At 43.8% G+C, this 20,626-nt stretch overlaps 1 protein-coding gene across 9 annotated transcripts; it reads left to right on the top strand.

The window, feature by feature from the left end:
• Positions 1-129: 129 nt before the first annotated feature.
• Positions 130-20,626, top strand: nfyc (nuclear transcription factor Y, gamma). 9 transcript variants are annotated; one of them, XM_034600032.1, is made up of 11 exons: positions 130-257; positions 11,126-11,235; positions 11,399-11,467; positions 12,840-12,953; positions 14,618-14,713; positions 15,733-15,903; positions 17,646-17,714; positions 18,182-18,337; positions 18,644-18,748; positions 18,850-18,906; positions 19,325-20,626. In XM_034600032.1, exons 2-11 carry the CDS (start codon positions 11,137-11,139, stop codon positions 19,442-19,444), a joined length of 1,056 nt encoding a protein of 351 aa, XP_034455923.1. In that variant the 5' UTR covers positions 130-257; positions 11,126-11,136; the 3' UTR covers positions 19,445-20,626. The 9 variants fall into 9 exon arrangements, with proteins under 9 accessions (XP_034455923.1, XP_034455920.1, XP_034455924.1 ...); XM_034600029.1 differs by having other exon boundaries at positions 11,396-11,467; XM_034600033.1 differs by lacking the exon at positions 130-257 and adding an exon at positions 3,300-3,428.

Below are 20,626 nucleotides of genomic sequence, written 5' to 3'. Positions count from 1 at the left end.
AAACTTAAGGACTAAAAAGATTAATCATAAAACTCATATTTCTGTTTCAATTTAGCGAATTAAAGATTAAAGAGTGGAAATTGTGGAGAGAGCAGGGGCTTACGTCACTGCGGCACAGGGCTACGTGTCGGCTACGTCATCACGTCCGTGCGTCCAACTCTTTCCGGTTCCAATAGCAGCCATCTTGTTTCCCCTTGCTAGCTAAATAAAATAAATAATACGCCGAGTCGGACTTCACCTCGAACCCGTAAAACAAAGTGAGTAAGGAATTAAATTATATGTTGTGTGTGTGGAGGGTTTGCTTTAAAGCAGCCCGCGTTGGGTGCAAGCGGAGGCCGTTTCTTCCATTGTTTTCATTTGCCTGTTCTTGACCAATAGACGATTGTTTTGGAAGATGAACACAGGCGCCATTTCCCTCCCCGCGCTCTGAGGCGCTTATTGGTGGCCCGCTGACGGGATCACGGGTGGGTCGGGGAAACTGCCGCTTTGTGTCCACCATGTTGGCTCTCGTCTTGCGTGACAGTAACGCGGACCGGCCACTTCTAGCGGGGGCCCCGAATGGCGTCAGTTGCAGTACGAGCTTAGCCCCTAAAAACCTTGATTGGTGGAATCTAGTCCGAGGTTTGATTGGTCTGAAGGACAGATCCAAACGTTGTCTTTATTGGTTAGGCTGCTTCTTCCCAGCTCCGGGAAGCTGTGCAAACTTTCATTTGATGGCAGGACACGTTGACCAGTGATTATAGTTACACTCACTGCGGACGGTCACCTGTGCCTTACAACAGTCTCCATCTTTAGCATGCTAACATTATCTTCACCGACGTTAGCATGAAGTCACGCTAGCTACCGGGGCTAAATGTGTGTGTTTAGTGTCTTTCGCGGTTTAACAGCCGGCAACGATGCAGTGCTTTTCAATGTCGCTTTTATCCTTGAATGATTAGTCCGAGGGATGAATAAATACGGGATTCCATCTGCTGCACTGGGATGTTGCATCGGTTTCGTTGTCTCCTGCACTTTATGCTTTAACTTGTATAATGTAGCGACCTCATTTAAATGCGCAACCGAATTAAAGGCTGGCGCAAAGTTGCCCTATTTCCACTATACATGCTCCATATTATATATGTACATCTGAAGTGTGTCTTTGTTTTCTAACTCGGTGCGAGCGACTGTTTTAGTTTCGATTCAAATGATCATAACGCACGTAGCTTAAATCAAGTTAACACTGCAGACACACATGTTATTTGTATAGCGCCATATCATAAAATACGTGATCCCAGGGCACTTTACATGGTAAGGTCGAGACATAAAAAAATATAAATAAACAAGACAAAGGTCACTCAGCTTTAAGCAGTACTTTAGTTGGCACTTTAAAATATTATTTAGCTCATCAGAAATTTATATTTAATTTGTCTGAAGAACAATACTACCTTTACTGCCTATCCCCAGAGAATATATATATATATTCAAAGTGATGTAGAATTTTAGATTCATTGTCAGCAGGGGGGTCAAATGCTTTGTTTGGTTTTAGTCCTGCATTTGATTTAGTTGATTTAATTTATTAATTTGAGTTTTATTATTGTTTTCTTCTCACTTCATTGTTTTTTGTTTTTTTTTCTGTTTACTGTGTTGCATTATATTTCCAACCTGATCTGAGTCATTTGTGTGCAGTCAGTCAGCTAACCGTCGGTGTGCGTGCATGTTTGTGGGTGAATGCATGGCCTAGTATAACTACCCTGAGGGTGCTGTGTATTTATGAAACCCATAGTCTGGCTGGTGGAGGTTTATCTCTAAACAGCGTCAGTGAGAGCAAACATGTCCCTGCTACGGGCAGCACAGGTCATGGGAAGGTCTCATTCGTACGGTGACCTTGCCAGGTGTCATTACTGAAGCATTTTGGGTAGCTGAAATGCACCTATGAGGAGAACTGCCCTGGCGAGGCGCCACGCTGAAGAGATTAATCTTTGTGCAGCTCTGCTCTAATCATTAACCGGATGGCTATAGTACCTGCTCTAGTCCCAATGCTCCTCACTAAAATAGAAAAGGGAACATTTAGCTTTGTTTCTCTTGAGTCTGTCTTGTTCTCTCGCCCTCTCTCCACTTGTTCTACCCCTCCCATCCTGTAACAACTCTCCTCTCTGTCCTTCTCCATCCTTCCGGTTCCCCTCCCCCTCTCCGTTTTTCATTGATGGGACAGGTTTGCTCTCCTTCTCTCCCCCTCTTTAGCTTGATGTATTTCTCACTACAGTCAGAATTTGCAGTAATATTTAGCATAAAGCTCAGGCCATGCCATCATCCTTTGCCCAAGTTAAAATCTACTCTAACCAAAATTTCATAACCATTGCACTTTAACTTTCTGCACCTTCTTAACACTGCCAGCTTTACATGTCTTAAAGTGGAATTACTGATAGTCAGTGGTGCATTGAACACCGTGAGCGTTGCACGTGAGCAGCAGTGTCCTGCCTTGGTGTTCATAAGTAAAGGTTACTGTGTAGAAAGTGTGCACCTTATGCAAGTGGCGAGTTAACAAGAAGGACATTGTAGGACATTGCTGACATGGTTTTTTGATGGTGTTTTAATTGTGGAAGTTGCTGTTAGCGGAGGATGTGGAGTCAAGACAAAGGTGTCTTTGTTTACAGACTTTCACCCATATCTCTTGAGTCTTGTTTATCCACAAATAGGGCGAGATTCAGTTGCACCCCCCATCTCTTTTCCGTGAATGCTCACCAGTCAGCTGATTCGTCTTCTTTTCTTCTTTTTTTTTGCAAATCTCTGCAATGATCTGTTATGCAGTATTTCGTTTTTGTGTTAATTTAATCAACACTATGATTACGGTTTCATTGGATTCATGTTGCAAGTTGCATAACTCTCTTCCCACCACTCATGAGAATTTGTTGAATTAAGTCTAATTTATCTAATTCATATTCTAAATGAGTAATTACTGACCATGCATGTAGACAATTGTGTTCCTCTGTGAGCATAATATTAAGAGTGGAATGAATCTCATTATAACAAATAGGTCGGTTAGAGGCTAGATGTCGTTTGTACCTGTGGCTGTGAGCAAGGATGAATGAGAAAGCAAGGACAAAAACGTGCACGTGTGTGTGTGTGTGTGTGTGTGTGGATGTGCATGTATGTCTGTGCACACGTATGAGACAGCGAGTCTGCCTAGGATGCTTTTGTACTTTAAATCATGTGGATGCAACATGCGGCATCCATTCTGGCACTTGTTTTAGCCAGTGAGGGCCAGCGTGGCCGCCTGCATCACTTTGCTGTCAGCCTATAGCGGCAGAGAGGAGGCGGGGCAGAGGGAGACATTTAGTTTGACATTGTAAATAAGCAGAGAGCAGTTGTCAGAGAGCAGCCCGTGGAACCTTTCTCATCTTTTCAGCCGCAGGGGAGGCAGCCACCGCCAGAGGACAAACCATGCAGAGGCAAGCCACTACGAACCTACTCTCACACACTCCCCGAAGAGCTTTTCACAACTTTGTTTGCTCTTTTCCACCTTTTCTTCTCTCTTCTCTCTCTTCCCCATTTCTTTTCCCTGACCCCTATCCTGCAGCTCAAGGTAACTTAGAGCAGGAAGTTGGCTGTCGGTAAAGGGGGTTGGGTGTAGGAAATGGGAGGAGCAGGGGATGTGTCAGAGCTGACTTGTGTGTGCAGCAGCCAATGGCATAGGAGGACCCTGTCCTCTTACTGGTTGCAAGTGTAAGACTGAGGCGGGAGCCGGCTGTGAGGCGGGGCTTGAGTATCATGTAGCATGCTAGATTGATTACTCTTGAATGTTAAAGGGGAAGGAGGCTAGAGATTGCTGTTGTGAGTCGGGAGTGCCGCTGTACTGTTTGCCTGCTGTTGCCTGCTGCTGTGCCGGGCTCTCTGTTCCCCCTCGCCCTCTTCTGTGCGCCGGGCCAGGGGTCAGCTCAAAGACAAATGCACAGGTCACTGGTTAGGGAGAGGGAGAGGGGTTAGGGGGTGAAAAAGGCAGAGAGACACAGAAGGTCAGCGAGTTGGAGGGGACTTGCTCAGAAGAGAAACAGGAGGGACGGGGCTGTATGTTTGTGCAGGAGGAGGACGCTGGGGGGCTGCTGAAGGAGACCGGGCAATGTGTAAAGGGAGAGTGGGAGAGAGAAGGGGGAGGGGAAGAAGAAGAAGAGAGGGGGGGGGGGGGGGGACTTGCTCTTCTCTGTGTGTCCGGGCTGAGAACCTTTTTAAAGCCATCCAGTGGAGCCAGAGTGCCTTTTGTCTGTTGATACGATCAGGGGACTGCAGGAAGTGAAGGAGCCTGAGAGTTTTTCTGTCAACCTCTGTGCCTCTTCTTCCTGCTGCTGCTGCTGCATGCGCTCAAGGAGACTTGAACAGGGCTATCTGTTTCCCTCTGTTCTGCTCCACTCCAACAGGGCAGACTGTTCACCATGAAGGGCACAGAGGTAAGTCCGATCGCTGAAAACACAAACCTAGAGAGAAGACTCGTCAAGTTGGCCAGGCTTAGATTTTCGGAATAAATTCCTCTCCTCTGCTCACTTTCAGATGTTTTCTCACTCCATCCTGCCCTGCAGTGATGAGACAGTGTCTGTCCTTTACAGCTGTCCTCAGGCCCCCTCCCTCTCCCGTCCTGTAGTACTCTCCTTGGAAGATTGGAGTTGTGCTTTGTGTGTGCGTGTGCGCTTCTCACCCATGTCCTTCAGTTGTCACTTCACTACAGCATGGCTTTTTTTTGTTTTTTTACAAAATGGTTTAAACAAACTGTGATGATTCTTCATGTTGTATATTTTCATCCAATCTCCATTCAAGAAACAATATTGTGTGGAGTCTGTCTATATTTGTCACTTGTTGTGTTTTGAATTTGGAGCGCCACACAGACAAACACTTAACCCCTCACTCTGTATAATCGGCCACATAGAAGTGTCAAACTCCAACTCTGTGCTTAGATGTGCTCCACTATCTTGATGGCGTTGATGTCCCAAAGGCCGTGGAAACATCATGATGTTTGTCGGACCCCGCGCTTCAATGAGATTCCCTTGTTTTTTAGTGAGCTCCAGTCAGTGACGCAGAGCTGAGCACCAAAGATGGCATCCATGTTGAAAGGAGATTTGTTGTATATTGAGAACTCCGCGAGAGGATATCTCTCATTCTTGGTGTCAGGGGTCTCCAGTGGTGGAGGTGCAGCTGGTTGCAATGACCTCAGGACCCCTCAGGCCCCTTCCCCGACCGTGCCAGACGCCCAGATGGGACAAACTGTCAGTCTGTCAGCTTCAAGGGCAGAGGAGGCTAATAGTTTGATCTGATCTCTTCTGATGGAATCTTTGGAGGGTGCCTCTCCTCTCACTTGCCTCTGACTCCCTTTCTCTCCCCTCCCTCGCTTCTTAATTGAAAGTTTCCATTGGTGCCTTTGACAAAACAAAGTCCCGTTGGGGAAAGAGAGAGAGAGAGAGAGAGAGAGGGAGATAGTGCGAGAGGCTGAGAGAGGGAAACTAAAAATAAACCCTAAGTTGAAGCCCTTGCTGCCAAATCCCAGGGCTGGCTGCTGTCTGCATGAGATTTGAATATCATTTGTGCCCTTCGTTGTACCATAGGCACAACCTGGGAGGAAAGAGTAAACGAAACACGCAAACCACTTAGAAATTGCCAGGCCTTTTATCTTATCACTAAGGTGACCACTACTACCAGGCGTACGCTCTTTTGTCCTTGCCCCCTCTCTTTTTACATGGGCACACTGTCACTTAGGCCTGTGTGTGTGGCTAGCCAGGGGTAGTCAGCTATGTTCCAGCATGTAATATGCAGGTAGCTGTAGCCCTGCCTACTCTGACGCTAGGGACTGGGCCTAGCATTGGATGAAGGTCACAGGAATGTGAGATTGGCTCCCTGCAGTCTCTCTGTCAGCAACGAGAAGGAAACATATAGCCGGGGATGAGAAGCGAAACTCAAAAGGGGATACGGAACATAGCTAATATGTAAAGTATGTGATGTTTTCATTAAGCTTCTTAGAAAGTACACGGCCTGAACCACTGGGGTCACTTAAGTGCTGCAGTGAAAGTTGAAAAACCTGTCCTTTTCTATCCTCCCCCCGTCCCTCCCCTTCTCTCTTTCATCTAGCTCTCTCTCCCTCCTCCCCGCTCTGGTCTCCCTCTCTCTCTCTCTCTCTCCTCTGTTGAATGACCTTGGGAGATCAGTGACTAGCACTTCCTGGAGTTGGCTTGAAGCAGAACCAAGGGCAAAGTTTGCAGGGGCTGTTTGGTCAACTGGATCGGCCCAGCCGAGCCGAAGGGATGTTACTCCGTGGGTCCCAGAGAGCACGTCTGTTATTATAACCCCGTCCATTCTCATTAAATCACAAAAAAATTGCAACAGCATCTGTGAAAATGTGATGCGATTTGCAGTAGTTAATCTGTAATTTCTGGCTGGGAACTTCTTGTTTTTTTGTTTTGCCTCAGTAGATCATTAACCCTGCATGATGTAACCGTGCCAGTGTGTTTGTGGCACATGTGATTGGGTTCATCAAGGTGAACACTTTAATAGTACAGGATATATAAACTTGCCCCCTTTTTGATTTATGGCCGTCATTTAAACTGAATGTTTATCAGAATGACATTTGTTGCATGTGCTGTTTATTCTGTCATTTTAGATACAGTAGATCAGAATAAAACCGTCATGGTAAACGCTGTATGTGGAAAGATTCAGTGGTTCAATGATATATTCTGTTAAACAGTGATGGATGTTGTTTAAACAGAGCTACATTGTTTTTTTCTGCTTAGCCGGCCAGTTTAAACCTCGCAGACGTCAACCTTTAGTGACCTTCCTGCAGAACGGTCCATTCTGCATCACTGACAGTTTCACACAGCAGCCTGTGGAAAAACTGACCTCTTGCTAAAGACATGTCTGTTAGCTGGTATTATGTCCTTATAAAATGTCTTTCGCTTGATATCATATCTCTGAATGTAACCAGTGCTTATGGGTGTATATTTGTTCTTTGTACAGCCCGGCGGTTTAATTGTTAGTAATAAATAATAAATAATGCGGGAGGTTGTGTTTGGGTGGGGGTTCATCTGTGCCTCTTTGATCTCATCATACCCTCCCTCTGTCAGTTGCCAGCACAGTTTTCGCTAATCCATGTATTTGAACCGTCTCTGGTGTTTAAAAGGAGTTGTGAAAATTTAGGACTTGAACATATTCTAAATGCAATTTACAGCACAATTTAAAAGCTAGTTGTGCCCTGGATTACAGATTAATTGAAGGCCTACACTGATTCATTTACACCAACAGTTTCTTTGCAATTGAGGTGTAGAAATTCTCACTTAACAGAAATTATATTTGGCACCCATTGGCACTGAGTTTCTCTTAGTCAGGTCTTCTTAAATGGACGTCTTCTTTAATGTGAAGTGTCCACCCTGTTTGAGGGAAAGATCTGAGATGAAATGAATTCTTCTTCAGCACAGTGACATGTGAGACTGAAACACCTCAGGGAAAAGTTGGCCCTTCTTCCCAGACTGTAACTCCAGAACATTTCACCATAACCAAATACCAATTAATCGATTTACTAACCTTTTATACAATTATACCTTTGTATGTGGAGCTCCAGGCTGAAAATGTCCTCTTTTACTAATCTTAAAGACGAAATGAATACATACATGGTTAAGTGATTATCTTTTTATTTTTCCGGTCTTCTGCGCGTGCACTGATCCAAGCTCCTATCAGGTTTATTTGGACAGGAATTGGAGGCTCACGTAAAGTGGTGTGATGTCAGAGTTGGAGCGAGTCGCTGATGCTGCTGTGAGTGGCCACTTGATGTGACGTGCCAGTAAGTGCGAGGGGGAGGGAGGGATGAGAGAGGAGAGATGCAGGACCGGGCCAGGAGGGAACAACATTAGCGCTGATTCAGCTGCTGCAGGCAGAGCAACATTGAGTCTCCCGGAGAAGTTGGGCAAAGGGGATCAGGTGAAAGTAAGTAAGACATAGGAAGAGGAAACACAGAGAGAGATGGGAAGCACTGGAGAAGAGACAGGGAGAGCGATAAAGAGGAAGAGCAAGTTGCTGCGTTGGAAAAATGTTGACAAAGCGCAGACATCACGTTTGTCCTCAAAGACACACACACACACACATAGAGAGCATTGGAAACCCAACACCGGCCTCTCTCTGTCTGAATGACCTGATGAAGGACAACAGAACCGCAGGGAAGAGGAGAGGAGAGATGGACATTGCAGAACAACAACACGTACCCTAATATAGCCTACAGGACAACGCAGCATAGATGAACGTGTCACGTTTGACACAATGATTCACTGTATTAGGAAATTAAGAAAAGTATAAATGAAAGTAGAGTCCATTCATAACATTTGCAGACACTTTATCTGCAGTAATGTACACTGCTGACAACAGGTAGTAAGAAGTGAACTGGGCTAACAAATTCTAACAAATTCTTTAATATGGATTTCCATTTAAGAAATAATTAAAACATCTAGATACCTGAAATACAGAAGAAAATGGTGCTTACCACTGCAGAAAAAAAAAAAGCTGTGTTGACACTGGCTTTTTTTCTCCGCACCATTTACAACCTTTATAAAGCTGACATTTATTAGCTCTCAGGGAGTCTCAAAATTACATTGATTTTCTTTGTGCGGTGGATAGCCCCACTCAGTGTGTTTATTTGACTGGTCTAGACCCAGACCATAGAAGGTGTTGCATAAAGTCAGCAGAAGACATAATGTTCTGCGCTCGTGTGTTAGACGTTCTCCCACACAAACTTTCCATTGATGCGAAGGCAGGGGAAATATGGTAATATTGATATATGGTAGGTACAACACGCTATGCTTACTGCGGGAGCAACACCCAAGGGCATGTTAATACCTCGCCCCTCTCTCTCTCGTATGTTCAATCTTTTCTGACACTCTCACAATTCAGCCTGCCTCTCATCACACATGCTTGTCTCTCTCCACCCCGCTGCTGCTGTGGTTAGTGCGTGGCTGTGTATTTACATTGAAGGTCACGGGGTCAGAGAGAGGGGGTTGTGGTGCATGTGACTTAATAACAGCTCTGTTTTTAAAGAAAGGGCAGGGGTTTACGAGAAGTGAGGCGTGTGAGAGAGCAGAAGGAGCTGTGGTGCTAACCCTAACCCTGCTTTTTTTTAACAATCGAAACAATTGCTGTTTTAACTCCTATCCCCCTCAACGTTTCCATGGTAATTAGCCAGATGGTTCCCTGTAATGCTGTTAAGTGAAATGCCTACTTATTGTATCTTATCAGGCTAACTTGTTGGAGAGTGCTGCACAAACTGGCAGAACAGGACAGACACACAAGGTTGTGTTGTTCCAAATTATCACAAGATCGAGTGCTGATATGGGTGGTCAAATACCATTTAGCTAGACAAACAGATTTGCATGGTCATGGTGCCGCAAAGTGCACAGAGGCTGCACAAGAAGTGGTTGAGGTTAGTTCAACCATCGGGCAGAGGAAGAGTAACTACAATTCCCGTCAGTCATTTCTGCCCCATGGAATGCTGGGATTGCTCTACTGACTGCATGATCTCAATCAACCTTGAAATGCAACTGGACGCTGGAGCGTCAGACAGAGCAGGGGAGACATTGTCAAGGTCAATCACTAGCCTGGCATTTCATAGCTACAAGCGGCCTGATTGATTTATATAAAGCCACCCCCACTGCCATTCTGCCCCATCGATTTAGGTTTCTCTCTGTCAAAAACTGAACGACAGAGCAGGATGCAACAGTGCTTCTCCTATATTATTCAGCATCTTCCACAAATGCCAGAGAACCAATCTTACCTTTCAAAAATCAATCAGTTAAAGGCTCTGCATTCGTAATTAGCGATTTAACGGTGTAAAATATTTATAGCTGCACTTAACTGGTAGGAAAAAAGGAGCCAATGTGGACCCAAAGTCAAAACAGTCCCGTACAACCCTTCTGTTACAGAACGTAGAGACGCTAGATGAAGTGTTTGAAAGGCTGTCTTTTTGTATTGTATCACTCTGTCAGTTGGACCGGAGCTGCAGCCATTCATGCCTGTTGGCCCAGAGTGAGAAAAGAAAGAGAAGATAAAGAGGAGACACCCCCTCCTTTTTCTCCTAACACTCTTTTTCTTTGTACTGTCACGTCTCTCTCTTTCCCTCCGTGTCTCCCTCTTTCTGTCTTGTTTGACCCACATAGCTAGGTTTGCACAGCAGTCTGACTGAGGCCCTGTCTGTCTCTTACCTCCCCCTGTTAAAGCCTTTGGCACTTTGTCTTTGCTGGATAAATGCTGAACCGGACAAGGCACAACCCCTCCCCTCAGCAACACACACAAACACACTCCGTCTCTCTCGAGTAGGTCCACACACTCATCTCTTGTTCTGCCCCCCACCATTTACGTTTTCTTCTCCCTTCTGCTGAACCTACTGAAGTTGGGAGAAAAGGGTGAGAGTGAAAGAGTGTGATCCAGACATGCCGAGCTTGGCATGCTCAGACAGGCAGGCCAATATTCCCCAAGCAGATTCCTGGCATGCCATAGTAACCTGCTGGATCCTCTTTCAAACTGTCAGACCCCTTGTAGAAGCAAGCTTTTATGTCAACATGCATATGTGTGTAACAGCCGTTTAATTCAACTTTACAACTTTTTATGAGTTTGCGAGCGTCTACGTGTGTTTGTTCACAATGTCCATCCTTAAAAACAAACTAGGACCTAGTTGTTGTCACGAGATACTTACTCCATGACACAAACGCACATGTGTCCTCGCTGCATGGGGTCACAAGGAGCAATTGACTTGCACATGACATGCTTGTGTTTGCAGAGGAGCTGCAGCTATGTGTCTAAGTTTATAGAGCCATTTACAATCAGAGAGCGTGCAGCCAGTCTGGTGGTGGGTTCTTGGGCATGTCAACATCCCACAGTGACAAGAATAGAAACGTGTTGGGACTCTATTTTAGATTTCACTGTATATTATAATTATAGGCTGCAATAGGACATGTGTTTGTGACACTGGGGAAGCACTCTTGGCAGTACAAGGCCTGGCTTGGACTGACTGTGTCTTTTCTTTGTCATGAGCATCTCTGAATTTTCATGTCACATCTTTATTGTTTCGTTTTCTAATAATTACCTTTTCTTTGTCTTCTTCCCCTCCCTGTGACCCCGACATCTCTCCATGCAGCATAGTAGAGGATGTCTGCAGATGCGTTTGGAGCCGGGGGCAGCGATGCCCAGCAGACCTTGCAGTCCTTCTGGCCTCGTGTCATGGAAGAGATCAGGAACCTGACTGTGGTACGTTTCGCCCAAGGAAACAGACAAGACATTCACAAACCTAGCAAATTCAACACTGAGATTCAGTGGTTTTATTTGATTTCAAACAGACATAAATGTAGATATTAAAACACGTGTGCTTTTTTCTGTTCATAAACTAACAGTCATCTGTTGCTTTCAGAAGGATTTCCGTGTGCAGGAGTTGCCTCTAGCCCGAATCAAGAAAATCATGAAGCTGGATGAGGATGTCAAAGTAAGATGAGAGCTTGAATAAATGACGGAATATGTGTTACCACTGCCAGGCTGCCCCCTTCATGGACCTAAGAAGTTAAATCAACTGCAAACATTTTTATCATTACTGCAGAGAGCACTTAGAAGAAGATTGGGGAAAAATAGTACCAAAAATAACCAGTAAAGCTTTGCTTGGGTTTCGTAGACAATGATTTAAACAAATCAGATTTTACTTTTATGTTCTTACATATAAAGCATATTTGAATGCCTTAAAGTTTCAGTGTGTAAAATGTAGGTGAAAGGTATATAAGGGGTGGGTCCTCTCTATGGAGGCCGCCATGTTTTTTAACAGTAGCCCAGACTGGACAAACTAAACACCTTTTGAGTTTTCATGAGAACTGAAGGTTACCACAGGTTTTCCTTTATGTTTGGAAGGGGAGGGTGAGGTGAGGGCTATTCAGCTGCAACATGCTACTTCACCACTAGATGTCACTGAATTCTACAGACCGAACCTTTAAGGATCATATTCCTTAACATGGTGTTCCTCCTCAGTCAACTCAGTGCTCATGAAAAGCCTGCTTGACTCAATAGCGAAGAGTATTTTATAATGGAAGGATATTATCAGTTGTTTGTTCAGATATCCTTAGTTTATCCATGGCATATAGGGCTTTTGCTTACAAGCTCAGTTCAAAGGGACTTACCCATCTCCTAATATTTGTCAGTTTCATTCAACTAGACAGCTACTGGCATGAAGGAGTGTCAGCCTGAATATCACCCAGCGCTCCTCACAGTCTCTAAAGAGAAAGCCTGGGAACATGTATGTATGTGTGTTTGTGTCGTGTCAAGAGCATTTCCTGAGTTAAGCAGCAGCTTAAAGAGGTAAAGAGATCAGGAGCTCACTAGCATATCTGAAGACAGGACCCTTCTGTCAGCTCTGATGCAGCAGCTTTTTCTGCATGTGTGCAACCACATGCGAGTCGTGGGTAATTATTCCAGTTCACTTCCAGCATTTAAGCTTCACATTCATTCTATACACTTAACCAATTATTGCAAGGGCTGGTCAGAGTTCAATGCCGCTCAATTCAAAGAGCTTCAAGCCAAAGCCGTTAGACCTGCAGACCAGTGACTTTACAACTAAGAAGAGCTGTTTCTAGGGATGAATAAGGGTTTGAAGGTAATTCAAAACTGTAAAAGTGTGAAGAGATGAATGATGACATTCTCTTGCTTAGCATTATCTTCTGTTTGAGTTGTGTTGTGGGTTGCAGCACCTGTGAATGTAATGCAGTCTTTTGTTACTCGTGTGACGACTGATTCATGTTGTAGCTGATGTGTGATTGATGTTTAAAAGTTTGCAGGTGTATTAATCTAAATACAACTCCATCTCCGTGACACAGATGATCAGTGCAGAGGCTCCAGTTCTGTTTGCCAAGGCAGCTCAGATCTTCATCACGGAGCTCACACTCAGAGCGTGGATCCACACTGAGGACAACAAGAGACGCACACTACAGGTCAGTGACTTGTTTTACCTTGATCCGATTGCCCTTCACCACACTTCAAAGTAGCTAACCTTTTCTGAGTTAGTTTTGTCTCTCTCCACTCTCTTCTTAAACACTTTCTTGCTAATTTCTTGGGATTGTCACAACCATCTTTTGTAATGATTACATTACTATTACTTAATTTTGTTTCTCTACCTCTTTCATCCTTCTGTACATATCCTTATTCTGCGACCTTCTTCTTTTTTAATACTTCTCTCATTCCATGCATTTTGTTTTTTAGTCCCTTTCATTTGTTGCTTTGTATTTCTCTGTCTGTGTGCGTATACAAAGAGAGGCCTTATATCAGTATCCCCTTAAGTACTATCCCCCTCCTCTGACTTTAAAAACAAAACCAGGCGTCCGCTGGTGACCCACTTTTTCCCTCTGGTGCCATTTTGCTTGCTCTGCTGTCCCAAAGTTGAATAAGATGGACTCTGGAATGATGTAAACGGAAAAGGGAGCAGAGAGATTGAGAGTGCTGATGGGAGCAGTCGGGAAAATCAGGCTGGAGTTTGTCTCACCTTGATGTCAAGAGGAGAAAACTGTGGGGCTGAATAGCTCTTAAGTCCACTTTATCCATTCACATACCTCTGAGAGATAAGCAGCCATGGATATGTGTATATACCAACGCAGGTTGAAAAAGAGATTGGAGAGTCTTAAACTGAAGACCTACTTTGGAATAGTGTTCACTTTTCTGACGTCTGAGTCCTTTTTTTTAGCATCAAACGTGTTAGAACTCTGCACTGTACTCTGCAGGTTTACATGTTAATTGCATTTTATACAACAGATGTCACATGAGGAGCTTGTGACGTTTCACCTCATGAATGTGTGATTCTTTTGTGTGTAAATGGGAGAAAATAGTGCAGAAGTGCCCCCGAATCGTATTGTGGAAGAGGGCACGCCAATTGGGGTCACCATAGCAACACTCATCAATAGAACAAGTGTAGATGTGACCTGGTGTTACCAGATATTAATCAAGCTGCTATAAATAGAGTCTAGTGCAGGGAGGGCCACAATGGGGGTCCTGACGGCCAATATCCTGTGGAAAATTCCACAGAGACAGCACACTGCTATGGATATAGGAAGGGGTATAGCAGCAGAGCGTGTGCTCACTACGGCAGGTTGGTTTTATTAATCTGTTTGCCTTCATTCATGGTTAAAATCTTGTTGAACTTATCTAGGGCGACAACTATTAGTTCAAATATTGAATTAATGATCTGCCAATAATTTACTTGATTAGCAGTTTTGCGAATTGTAAAAAGTTCCCATCACAGTTTGTTAAAGGGACTTGTTGAGCCTGAACAACAGTCCGAAACCAAAATATATTAAATCTAGTATCATAGAAGACTAAGAAAACCAACAAATCCTCACACTTTATCTCTATAGTTGACTATTCATTTTCTGTTGACTAATGGATTCAGCTCTAGATGTATCCTGTCTTCCTTTGAGCTTGGCTGTCATATCAAATACCTGTTATAACACTACTGAGAACATTATTTAAATTCCAAGGTAGCCTCATGTGTGGCTATTTTGAGATGACCTGAGGCATGTTTATATATAGGTTGCTGCATATGTTTAGTTATCATAATTAAACCCTGACCTAATCTTTTGACCTTGTGTGTCTGTTATGATTACAGAGGAACGACATTGCCATGGCAATAACTAAGTTCGACCAGTTTGACTTCCTGATTGACATCGTGCCCCGGGACGACCTGAAGCCCCCTAAACGACAGGTAGGGAAGCACACACTTTTAGGATTGTTTTTATGACCTGCACAGTCATAGGCACACACTGTTGGTGTATCCATAGTGCAGACAGCAGAGCCGATCATTTGGGTCTTCATCTCAGGAGCTTTTCTGATATTGGCAACCTGGAGGGGCTGTAAACATCCTTGACTGGAAGCTGGTACACCGAGGGCTTTCAGTCGGATGTTTGCAGCATCTTATTGCCTCTGACAGCCAACAGTTACCTCAGTGTGGCTACTAGTTGGATCAGTTAGTAGCTAATAGTTACTAGTACTCTCATGACGTAAAACACATCCCTTCCCAGGAACTAGTTTTGCTCAAGCAGGAGATTAATATACTGTGTATAGGTTTTGTGCACCAGATGGAGGGGTGAGATATTTAAATTTATTTTGTCAAGTAGACTGTCTCCAGGCATGTAAACATCCTACACTCTCAGCTGTGTTGTCATGGAGCTGGGAGAGGGTTGTTTACGCTTCTGGTGATGGAGAAACCTCATCAAGATGAAGCCCTGCTCATTTATGAGACCGAATGACACAGGTCAGTGTTCACCGATAAAAACATTTTAAAGAATTGGTAGACCGGGGTTCAAGCCCCCATGCCATCAAGCATTTAACCTGCTGATCTGTGCCGAGTCTTTGCATTTGTGTGGCTGACCCAGGGAGAGGACGTACAGAGAAAACATGCATAAATCAATAAATATACCTTTTTTTGTTTTATTATGGAATTAAAACATTGGTGTTACAAACATTTTGGCTCCTGGCTTGTCAGAGTTAAACATATGTTTATCGGTGTCCAGGCCGGCGGTGAATGGTATTGACCAGTATGATGCCTGTAATGGAGCTTACATCCAGATTACATTACTCCTCCTCGGGTACATCCCATCAGTTATTTATCAGAGTGACTCCCTCTTCCGTTACACCTGCAAAAATAATTCATGGAGATGTAATGGACTGATAGGCCTTCTCCTGTTTGTGTATGTGTGTGTTTGTTTTGTTTCTCATCTTCAGGAGGAGATGCGTCAGTCAGTAGCTCCAGCAGAGCCGGTGCAGTACTACTTCACCCTGGCCCAGCAGCCCGGAGCCGTGCAGGTGCAGGGAACACAACAAGTGCAGCAACCCGGCGGACAAACGACCATCCAGCCTGGACAGATCATCATCGCACAGCCACAGCAAGGACAGGTACTACACTTTGTTTTAAGAGCTCTCCACAGGGTTTGTCACAAAGCACTTCAGAGAACAAAGGACACACGCACACATAATTAAACAAGCAGCTACTAAATTCAACCACAGCTGTATTATGAGAATTTCAGGCAATATTATGACAGTGTGAAGAAATACAGCCAATAACTTCTGCACTGCACTGCAAGAAAAAGATAGTGTATTAGTATCCTAATAAGGTTAGCTGCACAAACCCGTGCGTGTGTGTGTAGCACTTGGAGGATTACCTCTCCCCAGTTGTGTTAAGTAGCACATTCTAAACTCCACTCACTCCTGGGAATCGTGCTGCAAAAGGCTTTTTGCTGGCTCATCACCATGCCTGGCTTTATTGACCTGATCAATATCACCACATCCCATTATCTTTTATTTACTTTTACGAATTATGTTCATAGACACAAAAAAACCTCCTGTGGTTGATTGATTGAAATGTTAACAATGTTTTTCTTTATACATGAAGAAAATGTTTGATTATCTTAAAAAATATTAATAATACAGTACAGCTACAGAAGAAAAAGCTGAAAGAAACCAAAAGTGGAAATCAATAACTGTTTCCTAATGGAACCCCTAGCACACTCACACACACACAGAAACAGACAGACACATACTTACTCTCACAGAGACGACGAGCGGAGATGAATTCTCCACAGTGTTTCACTAAACAGTAAGATAATAAACACGCATAATTAGGATTGCGTTCAGTCATCTCTCTTTCTAATGATCTCGTACCGATTACTTTTGCTCGTAAGCGTCTCCTCTGACCAGCTTAGTCTCTGCACGTCATGTAGCTGTGCTGCTGGGCTGCTGTGGTGCTTCATGCTGCTTCAGCAGACTGCCTTTAGCTGAGCTGTCATTGTCAGTTAGACCTGGCCTGATTCACCAGTGCTGCTGCTGCTGCAGTCCCCGCTGAGTACAGGGAGGTCACACTGTGACACTCACCTTACATAGACCTAATAGTAGTCTATTTACAAGGTAACACTTTGAAAGAATAGGCCTTTAGGTACTCTGTGAAAGCTTTAAAAAATCCTATTTCTTTTACTGTCTTCCGGTGCGTGTTTGCAATCCATCTTCTGTGTGTTAAACAAACATTAAGTGTTCCTTGATATAAAGAGATCAGGATCCCGTCACTTCCATCAGACACACATCATCTTTGGTACAATAGATTTGTGGAGTGAGTTGTTAGCACAAAGCCTTATAGAAGTTTGAAGAACATAAAAAAGATGGAGAGAGTTAAAATGGTGAAAGGTGATGAGCAGGGATCTCATTTCATTTCTCTACTTGTGTGTCTGTTATTCAATGTGCAGAGTTTTCAGTGCCGCTATTTGTCACTGTTGTACCAATTGTTATTTTTCTCTCAGGTCACCAACTGTCTCATAAGACACATGAAACCTCAGCTGGCATTACTTACGTTGCTGTTAACGTCACTTTGATGTACATGCATTTTTAAAAACCGGTCCCAAGCTGTTTATCTGTTTTTGTCATTTCACCTCAGCCTCTCTATCATTTCTCTTGTTTTACTTGCACATCTCATGACCACGCTCGCAGGTGCCGTTTCCTGCTAATGTCACTGTTTTGCTGCATTAGCATTGAAGCTTTCTGTGTATACACTCCACACACGCTTGCATTCACGTGTTAAGCTGTTGCTGTCGCTGCTTTTCTCACTGTGTCTTTCTCTCATTTTCTCATTCTACTCTGGCGGCCATCAGATGCTGCAAGGTGCCACCATGCAGCAGTTACAGCAAGTGCAGGTGCAGTCACAGGGCACGCCCATCACGGTAAACACGCATGCACAAATGCTTTTATGTCTTCACTAACCACTCACAAAGAGAGATAGAGGCCAACCCTACTGCCTATGAGCTCTGTCCTGCTCAGCTGACTGAGGTCTATACAGGAGGACGCAGCATGAGATCAGGTGACCTTTCCTGGATAGTGTGACAGACAGAGGAGAACAAAACCTGCATTGTCACCTTATGTCCCCATTTTGTTTGTGTCTGTCTGATGATCTTCAAACTGACTTTTAATATTTAAGGAAACATGAGCATGTACCTCTGGTTAAAATCACATTCCAGGGGAGGTTGATCTCCAGGTCCTTTGCTTTTTGTCCGTCTTACACCACATGCCTCTACCAGGAGTTGTCCAACAACTAATGTTTTACTTCTCTCTCTCTCTCTCTGCTTCTGTCTGCCTCTCTTTTGTGTTTTTTCTCTTTTCTTTTTCCTCTCTTTTATTTTCTCTCGGTCAGAGTGCGCCGGTGACCATGCAGGTGGGTGAGGGCCAACAGGTGCAGATCGTCCAGGCCACAACAGCTCAGGCTCAAGCTCAGGCACAAGCCCAGGGCCAGACTATGCAGGTGATGCAGCAGATCATCACCAACACGGGAGAAATTCAGCAAATCCCGGTAAGAAATGGCATCAAGCAGGAACAGAAAACAAAGCAAAGTCTGTTTGCAGCAAAAGATAAGATATATGATAAGACTTCATTAATCCCGAAGCAGTGTGGGGTTTGACACTGTGGGACTTTTTATTAGCCATCCTTCTCTGCGTTGATAGGAGCCATCAAACATGCATTTTATTAACTTCACCAGGGGAAAGTGAACGATTCATGCTGCTGCTTTCTAGAGCAGGAAAATGGCTGTGACCTCTGCGTTCGAATGACCTTTTCTCTTAATCGAGCTTTGTCTCCCCCTTGTGTTGGTCGACCGCAGGTGCAACTAAACACGGGCCAGCTACAATACATCCGTCTCGCTCAGCCTGTCTCCGGAGCACAAGTGGTCCAAGGACAGATTCAGACTCTCGCCAATGCCCAGCAGGTAAATCAAGTTAGCAATAAAAATATCATTCAGAAAGTAACTTATTCAGTATCCAAACATTTATATTGCTCAATTGTTCAACTTTTTGATTTTGTTTTCAGATCACACAGGCAGATGTTCAGCAAGGACAGCAGTTCAACCAGTTTACTGATGGACAGGTAATAGTTTCAACAAATATATCTAGTGTGTCAATGCTAGATTTATTGCCTGTTGGCCCCTGACTCACTGTCATTTGTAGCTTGTCGGGATTTTTAGCATTTCTCCTTTTAACTTGTGCATTCACCAAGCTGCTAACCAGCTGACATGTGCAAAATTACACTACTCTAACTCTTATTAAACCAAGAAGTCCTCACAGAGATAAATGCCAAAATAGGCATTAATGACTAGTAATTAGTAGTTTCATCAGACTGATAATAGTCAGAATTTGACAGAAATTTAATGTTCAATTGATCATAAATAAATGTTCTAATCCAATCAAATAAAAGATGCTTTGTCCTAACAGCTTAATGTAACCAACATCCTGTGAAAATCCAACGACACATAAACCCTCAACTCCTCTGTCTCTCTGTTTCACAGCAGTTGTATCAGATTCAGCAGGTGACCATGCCAGCAGGACAGGAGCTGACCCAGCAAATGTTCATTCAGTCCACCAATCAGACAGTTGAGGCACAGGCCACGCAGGTCAGCACCGAATGAGCCCAAACAGGAACCTTTACTTCAAACACACGACAGACAACCCACACGCACCAGCCCATGCGACGCAGAAGGATGCCACCAGTCTTGACAAAGGATGCTCAACACCCTCGATTTTAAGCACTGCTCCTTTTTAGATGAGGGACCTGTAATCTTGTAACAAAATTAGAACACTGGATCAAAAACCAAAGGGACACTGATTGACTCTTTCACGATCACACACTTCGATACATTTTGTACTTCTGCCACCCCCATCTGTAAAGACGTAATGCATCTCCTGCCACACTCGACTGTCTCTCCACCAACCAACTCTATTCTTCTTGTCTTTGTCTGAACTTCAGTATTTTTAAAAAAGATTTAAAAAAAACTTGTGAGCTTTATTCCCGCCACTGTTCTCCGTTTGGAAATGAATTAGAAACGTTTCTGTCTCTGTGAACACGATCTGGTCCCAGGGCATCTGATTGACGGATGCCGTGGGTTTCTCCATTCTTCGTCACCTCCTGCTTTCCCCTCCGATGACGGTGTTAATCATCCCCTCTTCATTGTTTGTCATTTATTGATGAATTGAATGAAGCCATATACCTCAGATATCACTTTTTGCAGCAAAGAAGAAGTTCAATGATAATGATAATTTTCTTGTAGTTTCCGTGTTGTGTTATGTTCCGCAGTGATGAAGCATGACTTTATGTTGTAAGGGCTTCAACCTGTTCCTGTTACCTGTGTGATCAGTCATCGCTTCACTTCCATTTGTTTTCTCTGCTCACTGTCTTTGTTCACCCCTCTGTCTTTAGAGCGGGGAGGCTCTTCTCCGCCTCTATGCAGTTCCACACATTTCTAACCGGGTGGTTTTTAAGTCTTGTGCCCTGGTTTAAGTCTCATGTACAAACTCATGACTCCATCTGGAGAAAAAAAAAAAACACCCCCCCTTTTTATAGAAACTTTTTTTCAAGTGTTTTTTTTTCTTTTTCGTTTTGAAATGTTTGGCCTCATATCTTCCCCATTATGTTTTGTACAGTAATGATTATTATCAATGTTCTTATTGTTATTTTTGCATGTAGTTCCAACTGCCAGCATGACATGCAATAGATAGGTACAATTTTTTTTATTTTTGACGTTCCTTTTTGTAAACAAACTGTTTTTTTTCTTTTGTGAGAAAAAAAAATAAAAATCATGACTTGTCTAAAA

The sequence above is a fragment of the Hippoglossus hippoglossus genome, chromosome 11 (genome assembly GCF_009819705.1).
Source record: "Hippoglossus hippoglossus isolate fHipHip1 chromosome 11, fHipHip1.pri, whole genome shotgun sequence".
Taxonomy (NCBI): Eukaryota; Metazoa; Chordata; class Actinopteri; order Pleuronectiformes; family Pleuronectidae; genus Hippoglossus; species Hippoglossus hippoglossus.
Note: the sequence above shows the minus strand (reverse complement) of the source record. Positions and strands in the feature narration are given on the sequence as shown.

Bases quoted from the DNA above. Each gene is read 5' to 3' on its own strand.
- nfyc (XM_034600029.1), top strand. From the start codon at position 11,137: ATGTCTGCAGATGCGTTTGGAGCCGGGGGCAGCGATGCCCAGCAGACC. The intron at 15,904-17,645 runs GTACTACACTTT...GGCGGCCATCAG, and splicing joins CACAGCCACAGCAAGGACAG to ATGCTGCAAGGTGCCACCAT. The intron at 18,749-18,849 runs GTAAATCAAGTT...TTTTGTTTTCAG, and splicing joins CTCTCGCCAATGCCCAGCAG to ATCACACAGGCAGATGTTCA.